Source organism: Haplochromis burtoni, unplaced genomic scaffold (genome assembly GCF_018398535.1).
Source record: "Haplochromis burtoni strain Fernald_Lab_line unplaced genomic scaffold, NCSU_Asbu1 Contig_105, whole genome shotgun sequence".
NCBI classification, from domain to species: Eukaryota; Metazoa; Chordata; class Actinopteri; order Cichliformes; family Cichlidae; genus Haplochromis; species Haplochromis burtoni.
The window spans coordinates 531,011-542,340 of NW_024582466.1; the positions used below are offsets into that span (position 1 = coordinate 531,011).

An 11,330-nucleotide genomic window follows, 5' to 3' on the forward strand; every position below is an offset into this window, starting at 1 on the left:
ACAGGCACCTTGTAACCCTCAGCTGCTAACGTCCAAGAGCTAGATGCTTTCTCTAAATTAAAGTCTTGATTGTTGCAGTTAAACTGTTAGCAGTCGGACGTACCGCCCACGGGACATTGGATGGTTTAGGGGACTAATAGGACTGCTAAGGGGTTAATATTTAGTTAATTTTCTTTGTAATGTATCCATTATATTTGCTGTCATTCAATCCTGTGTTTGCAATTAACCCGTTTGGTTCTTAGAGTAACTAAAGGGACTGTCTCGACAACAGTCTTAAATCTAAGTCTTATAATTATGATGAAAAGTTTTCGGATGTCAACTTCACTTCTGTGAACTTGTAATAGTTAGGTCCTCCCATTTTGTTCTTTCAGCACTGTTGATTTTGTAAAAATAAAAATAGCTTATTATAACTGCTGTACAGTTGTTATTCCATCTTGAGTAGCTCCGATAGCCAGCCCTCAGAATATGATGGAGCTCCAGGTCCAACTTAACAAGCTCATCAGGTCCAGCGGCCACTAAAATGATGAGCAGCTCCAGCAATAAATGTCTTTAACTGCCAGAAGTCCTTTCAGTGGGTATTTTTAACCACATCCGTCTGTATTCCATCATGGTGAATATATATTGTCTTTGCTACCTCATTAAGGAAAATTTGATAAAGGGATGAGTTCCTAAAGGACATTTCTGCTTTTCTTCACTTACAGATCTTATTTTGTGTTGCAGGGGAAATATAAAGTGCATACATTTAGCACGTAGAACGCCCCATTTGAACATTAAAATGTTAGTAAAAGTGCAGCTAAGTAATAAGAAGCCTTTGTGATTGTAACTAATGTTTATGATGCTATTGAGACTGGGACTGTGCCTTTAATTTAGATATTCAATCAAAAGAGTTTGGCTTTGTTAATCATAACTTAGAATTGTCATGTGTTTGTTTTGGTTTTCCACAGGTCATATAAACACTGAATATCAAACACAGACAGCAGCCATAGACATTGTCTGCGCGTTAACTAACAGAGAAATGCTGAAATGCACAAGAAATGTTGTGTCATTTCTTCTGCAGTTGCTTATGGTAAGAGCTTTTCATCCCCTTCATTTTTCATATCATAAAAATCTGCTGTTGCTCAAACAAAGAGAGTTGCTCTCATGAACCTGCATTATGTTTGGCTATTTTTATGCTGACTGATTCAATACCATAACACAGCAATTAGACTTAAAAGCTCCCAAGGTTTGGCTAAGAAAGCAGCCATTGCTTTTGCATTCTGTGAATAGCTCTGGGTACATATTCCTTCGATTCTGCTCGATTTCTTTTCACTTCCTTTGTCATGCTTTCCTTTACTTCTGCTTTCATCCTCTGACACTAAGCAGAAGTCTTCCACATTAATGTATTAAATTGATATGTTCTCCTATGGTGCCATACGGGGCCAGGATAAAAGCAGCATCGTGCGCACAATAAAGAAAAAAAGGGCAATTCGGGTCGTGGTGTGATTGATCATTGGCATTCTGAGAAGCTTTGATAGCCTTCATGTTGTGGTCTACAGTTGCAGGCAACACGTTTTGATCTTTAATGCCTTTAGTGAGATGAAAAGAAACTTTGAATCACTGAAACTAGCTCCTTCTCTTTTTTTTTTTGTAAAGAAGAGGAATCTTACTTATATGTGAATTTTTTCCTGTTCCTCTCTATTCAAAATGTGATCTCACAGAAATCTACATTTTCTCCTTGTGTTCTTACAGTTCGCCACCTGGTTCACTCTCCTCTGGTGACATCCGAGCACAGTGGCACATCACAAACATCTGACATCTGCTGTAAAAAAAAAAAAAAAAAAAACTTCCAAGACTTACTCTCTTATGTTCAGGGGCTGAGGTGGATAATGTTTAATTAATGACGAGAAGCATTTCTGTAAAAGGAAGGGGTTGTCTGTCATGCAGCATCTGGAGGAAAACAAACAGTGAAGGAAAAACCTGCAGCCTTGTCATCGTGATCTCTGGAGCCTCTTTGCTTCTGTATTGCACTCCACTCTCTGCCATCCATCACTGCTCTTAGCACCATGTGTTCATCTGGCTTTGTTTTCCTCTCCTGTGGATTTGGGTGCTGATGATGAAAACATAACTGTCCTCCTTTGCTTTATAAGGAACGCGTGCCGATGCACCGTGAATGTATTTACTGTGTGTGCATATGCATCAGGGAGAGGTGATCGTGTGCCTGTCTAAATGCGAATGCTTAAAGCTACATGTATTTCTCGGCATATGGCCCTGAAGTAAACAAAAGCTAGCAGGCTGTGTGACTTTGTGCAGGTGCTGCTGGGAGCTGAAGTGCCTGAAATCCTCCAGATGTCATTTCACTTATGTTGATATTTGTTCTAAACTTGCTGTGACAGCACCTAGGATGGAGTACTTAAACTTAACACTGGTACGCTGTTTCTGTGAAGGTACACATAAATGTCTTGACAAATCGACAGAGAGACGGGGTGTTGCTGCAGGTTAAAGATGCTTCAAGGAGTGGTGGGCAGCAGACCAGACAAATCACGGCAACCTGTCATGCAGACTTGCATCTCAAGCAAGCTGGTGAGTCGAGGTCGAGCCCCTGTTGAAAATAACCAGTGTACATGCAAGTGCTAAAGAGGCTAAAGAGTTTTTCATCAAACTAGCTGCAAGGCTGTGGAACAAGTTTAGTCAACCTGCCCACCCCCCATTTCCCCAAAAGGCTGGGAGAATGTAATTGATTCTTTTTGCTTGTTTGCTTGTTTGTTGGTTTTGTCTAAAGTTTTCAAGATATAATTTTCGAAAGTTGTGTAACGAATGACAACTCAAGCTGATTTACTTTAGGTGAAAATCGGCTCAAGGTCAAGATCACACCAAATGTGAAAATCAGTAAAAACGTTATATTACCTATAATTTTTTTTAGGGATCATCTTTAAACTTCACAATAATATACTAGGCCTTGGGTGACACGAGTACCTAGGTTGACCTTTTTGTTAGTGCCCAAGGTCAAGGTTGACCTTGAAGGAAAATTTCAAGAAACCATATTGAGTAATGTATCATATGAAAGGGCATGGAGACAAAGAGAGAACTGAGTTTTGTTTTGTTTTTTTAATGTATTCCTGGATTCAGGTGTAATTTTCCTCCATATTTATTGGACTGGATTAGCCTTCACTTCTCTCTCAGGTCAGGTCTTGCCACAGGGTCATGTGGTTCTTCTACCTAAACCAATCTGTCCTTAAACATGGATACCATGTTCCATGTTTAAGGACAGATGTCCTTAAACATGGAACATCACCAATGGAATGTCATTGGTGATGATGTTCTAAATCATCACCAATGACTCCAGACACAACCAACAAACATACTATTTTAAGAACATAACACTATAGTAGTATTATTTCTGTTAAGGTCAGACTTATCATGTATGTGGTCCAAACATGAAGGTTTGGGCCACTTCTTGCACTGTTCCAAATACTAAACTGGGGTTTCGGAGTTTGTCTTTCCCAGAGGTTTTCAAACTTTTTGTGCCCAGTGGACAAAAGACAAGCCAAATTTCACAGCTCATCTCTACTCATGTCTACATTTCTATGTCATCTGAAATAATTTTATATCTTTTTAATGTAATGTCAGATGAAGGCACTTTGGAGCATGACACCTTTACTTTGCAATAAGCGCCTTAAGCATATAACTTGCATCCATCACCTTGTTAGACGCAATCTTGCTGCTTCTGGTTAGATCCTGTGCTCTAGTTTCACTCGGAAGTAATGTTTCACTTCTATGCAAATCTGTTGTTCATTGGTTGGGAGAAGCTAACCATCTTTTGTTTGACTGTTTTCTTCAGGTAGATTTATGTAGTTGTCTTCAAAGAAGTGATGGATTTTAACTGCTGTCACATTATATGCTCCTCACTAATACCCGATTCTCTGATGTGTCAAATTAATTTAGGAAACATTGCTCTTATCCAACTCTAAACCATAAACATCACAACCAGCTATTTTCTGGAATTTTTGGATGTAAATTTGGTCAGAGTAAGAACTGAATGTCCGGTCTTCTTTTATCTCTTACAGTGTTCAGCCGGTGTGCTGCTTCCTGTTTAACTACAAAGTGCAAGAGTTGTGTCCACAGCAATTCAGCAAGACTCCACAGAATCTTTGTCAGACCATCTATCGATTTATTCTCTTCCCCTTGTCCTTATCAGGGTCACAGGGAGCGTTGGAGGCTATCCCAGGTACTCAAGGGTGAGAGGCAGGGTACACCCTGGACAAGTTTGCAATTCTGACACAAGGCTAACACTGTCGTTACCACACCCCTCACAAATCAGTTAGTGTTGAGGAATGCAAAGCTGCATTCTGGCAGAAAAGTCGCAACAGTGAGGGATATTAGTCATTCAAGCTGACAGGTATATGTTTCTTAATTATGTATATTTACAAAAAAGGATATACCTGCTCAAGCGGTCTGACTTGTTGAATACACAAGTATTCAATTTTTCATTTAAAGGACTGAACATTGGTAATACTTTTCTGTTTTGTTGTGTTTTGCCATTGTAGACCATGGTGCAGTAACTGATGTGAATACAGTCTGTTTACACATGCAATCACTCACAAACTTTATGTCTTTATATTTTGTGCAGTTACAGTTCTGTGTTGTTGGGTTTTTTTAATCATTGGAAGGTGGTGGTGCACTGTAGCTCATGTATAATTAAACATTTGTAGGAGGATAATGGCTGCACTGTGAGCACTTGCCTCACCTGTTAAAGAATAGGTATTCTTGTCACAGGCCCTGTCAGCTGGAATTTTCCACATGCAAATCCTTGTCATGTCCACGACTATGAAAAAAGCAAATTGTAAGATCAAAAGATTTTGTCTTTGCTCAGAGCTGTATCACTGTTTAAACTGACACATCTGATATGGATCTAAAAAAAATGCCGCATGACCCGATCAAAGCAAGGTTTGCCTATTCTGATTAAGTCAGAGCCGCACAAAGACGAACCCGCAGTCCCTTCATCCGCAGGTAACCTACAGCCTTTTGAAAAACAAGCTCTGCTCGGGACTTTACCCTAAATCTATTTAGGGCACCAAGCTTCATTAGTGCCATTTTTAATCCAGCTGATATCTACGTAACACTGGAAAGGGTAAAGGCTCCTTGAGGAACAATTTAATTCCAACATAGTGATGAATAGATTCACTTTCATAGAGAGAGAAGTAATACAGAGCAAAAACTGATGTGACAGAATAGATTTGCAGTCCTCTGTAGTCCTGTCTCTGGTGGTTTTCCATCAGTTAGTTTTTTCCTTATGCGTTCAAGTTCTGAGCACCATACATACATAGCTGGAGTGTAGTAGTTCACCGTGACCTCTCGTATCTGCTAGTTTTGAAGGCCCTTCCAAACTAAAGAGGGATTACACCACAAGGTAGTAAGATTCATTCAGCCTTCAAACAGGAATAATGATATTATATTTCTGACTTTGGAACGGGTGCACACTGTGCATTTTGTTAATGTTCTCCAGGTCACAGCAATCCTGTGGCTCCTGTGTAACAATAACATTTGTGCTTTCTGCATTTTAATTTCCCACTGAGACATACACAGCTGAAGTTTTTCAGTAAACTTATTTCTTTTTTATGTGTATTCCTTTGGAAGACAGGGATTGTTCTAATGTACTAATGAGCTGTCATAGACTAAGTAAACAAACTTCTTTCAAATACCCAAGTGAGCTCAACATTAAGTTGAGGGACAGTTTCTCTGTCAAAAGATGCTATATTTTGCAAGGGGTGCGGTTTGAAATCATTATTAGAAAAAAAGCTCAGTTTTAAGACTGTCAGGCATTTTCTTTTCTACTCTTTGATCTGTATGATGTCAGTTAGGGGGATATCCTTCCTATTGGCGACTGTCAAGCCTTTGAGTCGCCGAGCAGCTGAATAGGGGAATAATGTTGACGCGCCCGCTGTTTAAAACGTAAGTCAAAGTTCCAGGTTAAAACTCCTTTATTTGTTATCAAATCCTTAAAATCCGTAGAAAAACAGTGATCAAAAACATTCTAAGCTTGAGCGGTCAGCAAAAGTCGACTTCCCCCATCACCCACTCATTCACAAAAATTCCCTCGGGCCGTGAACAGGTGATATAGCAATCACTATTACCGACACCACGTGACCCAAAGCTACGCCTATCCACAACACTTCTTTTCATTCATTTCATTCATTTATTTGTTCATTTCCAGGCACAACAAATACCTATATTGAACATAAAATGCACAAAACAAAAAACAAAAATTGCCTGAAAAAGGAGTGGGATGAAGAAAACTTATTAAATCCCACCCCTATACTCACTCATCAACAAAAAAACAAAAAACAAAACAAAAACCGAAAGCTTCACGAGGAGAGTTAAAGTGGTCCACAGTGATAGCGAAGTCATAGTTCAATGGTGTCTCTTAAATTTCTTTCAGTTTGCAACATCAAAGTTTGGCTTACATTGGGGATTAATAGAGCGAACACTTTGCCCTGTATTTAAGCTTGCCTATGAAACACATAAGGAGGTGACGGCATTTTATATAAGTATTCGTTCTTTAGTCACGACAAGGATCAAGGTGGCACAGATATTTGTATTACTTTTAGTTATTTGTTATGTCAAATCGCCCTTATGGATCTAGTAATGAGGGAACATAACATAAGCGAGGGCCGTCTACCAGATGTTGTTATAGAGCCCTGATCAGCCATTTAAGTCCCCTAGGTTGAAGAGCTTTCTTATATATGCGTATTTTGCGAAAGGCGTTTAATAAAAAAGACTAATCTGGTTGGGTGATAACAAATGTGCCAGAATGAACCCTAAGCTTGCAGACTTGGGTGTTCGTGTGCTTTTTGTGGCCCTTGGTCCTCGCATCGCACCTATCCAGACCACACAAAAACAAACCCAACAGTTCTGCCAGAAACCTGAATGATGAGCGCACCGAAACTAATTTTTCAGATCACTTGGGAAGTATTAGCTTCAATGGTGCTGACAAGCATCCATTTTCGAGCAGTTTACGTCACTTGAGCTGATACCTTGTAAACCAGTAGGTACAGTTCAGAGCGCGGCAAAGGTGGCAATGATTGCTGTGTCTTTCGTGGCTCTCTCCTTCGAGTGAAGATGGAAACCAGGGACTGGCCTATAACATTGCGGTCAGATCGAGGGAGGATGCCTAAAAAAGAGAGGCAGGGCGGGGTTGCATTATTCAACGTATGGGAGATGGTAATGACTGGGCACTGCGGACCTATAAACAGGCTGGATGTACTGTAGCGACCTGTCAGGATCCGCTGTTCTAAAGAGGTCTCGGACCTACCTGGTTCGTTGGCGCTGAAAGGTTCCATCTGTGAATGTGTGGTTAAGAACTGCCGTTTACTTGGTTCCAGCTGGTTTCGGTGGTGCACGCGACACTTCAATAAGTGAGCCATAGTTTTCCTTAGAAACTCTGTATTTGTCTTAAGTACTTTTTTTGTCTATATAGGTATATTATGATTTGTGAACACTGCACTAGAAACTCGTTAGCATTAAAAGTTTCATGACCACAGTATGTTTTTTGCGTTAGCTAGTATCATAACCCCATAATTGTCTCTAGGCTTTGAGTATTGTTTTGTCGTACGTTAAAAGGGAGAAAAAGCAAAATGAATAGGTCAAATTTCAATGTCTGTTTATTCGTCTGGCTATTCCCGATATACTTTAATTTTTTAATATTATTCTAAAAAAAACATTTAATTTAAATGTGGACAGTCATACCTATGTGGGAAATCACTGAGTCTATGTCAGTGCCAGTTTGTCTAATAATACTCGCACCTGTCCTGTATCTACGTATTCACCTAGTGTTTTAGTTCCAATTCAACTTTTAGGTGCGTTTTCAATATTATTATGGTATTTCGCTTCATTTTAGGGACTACAACTATAATTCCTATGTTTCGACATTAAAACCTGCGACCCCCGAACAAAAAACACAAAAATTGCCGTGAATATACAATAAAGAGAAGCAATAGGTAAACGAAAAGGAAAGATAACTTAATTCAAAATGCAGTTGTCAATCCCTGAATCTAAATCACTTCAACTTTTCAATAATCGTGAAAAATTCAAAAAAAAATATAAACTGTCCCTCTCTTGCAGGCTACGTCCCTTATTCCCTTTGCATCCTATCTAGTATCATATATCCATTGCCCTACGTGTACAGTTCACATCTAAACTGCAGCTCGCAAACAACAATTAGAGCCTTCATAACTGAATACAGAATATATAAATTATAAATTGCATTACCACAGGTAACAGGCAGTAATAACTACAAGTAACAAACACACATACATATACATACATATATATCTACACACACATGTACATATATGTACATACATACGCACACTTTTTTTTTTTTTTTTTTTTTTGGAATCCATACCAGCAATGGTAAGAGAACAGACATTACAGAGCACACTAAAAACCATCATTGAGTATACTGTGACCAGACCAACTGTTTGTAGAGAAATTTAAATCTATGAATATTTTTGCATTGTTTCAATTGTAAACTCAGACTGTTCCAGATTTTCACACCACATACAGACACACAAAAACCTTTACGGGTTGTTCGAGTTCTGGGTAATTTGAATTCTCCAAAGCCTCTCACATTATAAACCTTTTCTCGAATTTCAAATCTAGTTTGTAAATTTGCCGGTAAAAGTTTAGTAAAAGCTTTATAAAATACAACTACTAGGCTTAAGAAGTAACGCACAAGCTTTATGCTGATTAATCTTTGTTATTTTTTTTTTATTTTTCGGCGTATAAATACATAATTGAACGTACAAGAATCACTCGAGAAACTTAAGGCTTATCTTATTTGCCTGTAATAAAAGAATGACTTGTCAGAAGTATGATCTAGATAACCAGCTTGTGAATAGACTTTCTTTTAGTATCTGCAGTGGCCTCGTGTTCTCATTAGAGTAAATGTGGACTAATGGATAGTTTTAATTTTATCAAAGAATTGTTCCCTTATAACCGATTGGCACAAACTATGCATGTTTTCTAGATGGATTTGAATATGGTTCATAGTACAATCTAGGTCTGATAATTCTTCGGCAAAGCCTAGAGTTTAAGTCGAGTATGTAGTGCATGGAGTGAATGTTGGAAGTGTATTTCTTATATATTCAAGGTCATGGTTTCCCTTTTTGTTTTCAACAACTCAGGCCGAGGCTTCGGGAAATTTTGGGTTTTTATATTGTAGGTCTGGATGTGCTGGTGGCAGGCATGTCATATTCATAAATTTGTTATCCTTAAAGGAGTTACGACTCAGTTAACCAACCATACATTTGTTTTCAACCATTATCAATTGGGCCCTTTAGCTTCTTCATGATCATTTGGCTCATTTGTACATTAAATGTGATTGGATCTATTTGAGTAGATATTATTTGTAAATTTACAACGAGGTTCGAAACTATGCTCTATGTAGTAATTATGTATAAGTTATCAATGACAAATACGCGATAATAGTCACTTTGGTCAAGTGTCATCCATATGGTTGTTGGAAATTATCGCAGGACGATCCTGCTTTGAGATTGCGCGTTCCTAAGTTAACAAGATCAAGTAATACAGACTCGTCTGAGAAGGGTGAATTGGGCTGGCAAAAAAATTTATGATTGGTAACCCTGCACAATCCTAACGAAAAAGCAGCATTTTGAAGTAACAATGAGAACCATCCAACCATATCATTATATGGTAATAGCGTTGCAAATAAGTTTTCGGTCGACAAAGGGACCTGCTTGGGGTAATCCAGCAATATCCCCTCAACATTGTGACTGTGAGCTCAAAAAAGGTTCAGCTGAGTGTCAAATGCTGCCACACTAACTGCGAACGATATGTCCGATAACAGTAAAAGTGAACCTGATCGTGTTTTGAGACAGTGGGAGAACCAATGCATTATTTACGCGTGAGTTTTTCCCGAGAGAGAGCATCAATCTTTACTCCCAAATTCTATCCAATAATAATTTGGGGATTGATTGTGTCTGAAGGCCTTTTGAGATCAAACAAAAATAACCAAACTGCACACACTCTATTGTCATTATATTTAGACGCATGAGAGATTTGTATCATTTCTATCTTCTGCTTATCAACAAAAATACCAACTGCATATTTATTTTTATCCAGTGTATCAGTAATTTCTTCTACTGCCTCAATTATCGCCATTGAAGTGGTTCTTTGCGTTCTGAAACCATACTGACCAACATTTATTATTTGATGTTTTTCAAGGAATTTTTCTAATCTTGAATTAAAAAGTTTTTCTAGAATTTTTGAGAATTGAGGCAGTAGAGAAATAGGCCTATAATTGGTAAAACTGTGTTTGTCATTACTTTTATATAGTGGTATTACTTTCGCAATTTTCATTTTTTTTGGAAAACAACCGGACTGAAATGATAAATTACAGATATATGTTAAGGGACTAGCAATATTCAGAATAACCTGTTTAACTACAGACATATTTATGTCATGATAATCCATTGAAGACTTACTTTTACATTTTAATGTGATATTTATTACTTCTTGCTCATTTGTAGCTGAGAGGAACAGTGAAAAGGGATTTGATTTTATATTACTGATATTTTCATTTTTATGACACGGGATGTCGCTGCTAGTTCAGGGCCAACATTTATGAAGAATTTATTGAACCCATCGACAATATTACTCATGTTGTGATTTTCACCATTTGCATCAGTAAAATATTCAGAGGATATGATAGATTTACATTACAGATATTGCAATCATTATTCTAGAGTACCAGTTAAATCTAATTGAAATAGCGATTCAAACACAGTACACTTATACACATTGTTTAAATCATAACCTTATCAAAATTAAGTTTTTACTTGATCTTTGTATAATTCATTTAGTTTTAATTAAGGACTTGTATAAACACTTATAGTCCTTTTCTATTCTTGACTGTCATGAATATAGGAATATCTTTTGCACATATAACTAACGCTCTGGTCTAAATGCTTTCTATTTTCTTTCAGGCTACTCTTGATCTGTTCAGTCAATGTACCTTGGTCTATGCAGATCGACCTGATCATCTATCATGTCCCTGTGCTTTGTAAAAGTTTTACTAAAATGATACGAGTTTTCTTTGCAGCATAAATCCTTTGGACTCAGCTTCTTTTGAGTAGTTCTTACAGGAGTTGTTGCCACATCAGTAAAAATATCTAGGAAATTATCATAAGCCTTGTCCACATCTGACTCTTCATACACCGAACTCCAATCTTGTTGTGCTAAATCGAAATTGAAGGCATGAATTGCTTCTTCATTTATTGTTCGCTTTGCTATCATGATCTTGGTATCTATTTTTTTTAAATCACAGTCACACA

At 37.8% G+C, this 11,330-nt stretch overlaps 1 protein-coding gene across 1 annotated transcript in view; it reads right to left on the bottom strand.

Moving 5' to 3' along the window:
- Positions 1-6,794: 6,794 nt before the first annotated feature.
- LOC121814946 overlaps positions 6,795-11,330 on the bottom strand; it is a 10,840-nt gene continuing 6,304 nt past the window's right edge. Inside the window, exons 2-5 of the mRNA XM_042223198.1 lie at positions 11,140-11,330; positions 7,289-7,382; positions 7,011-7,147; positions 6,795-6,854 (exon numbers count right to left, since the gene is read on the bottom strand). Coding sequence (XP_042079132.1) covers positions 6,795-6,854; positions 7,011-7,147; positions 7,289-7,382; positions 11,140-11,330 — 482 coding nt within the window. The remainder of the gene's footprint in view (positions 6,855-7,010; positions 7,148-7,288; positions 7,383-11,139) is intronic.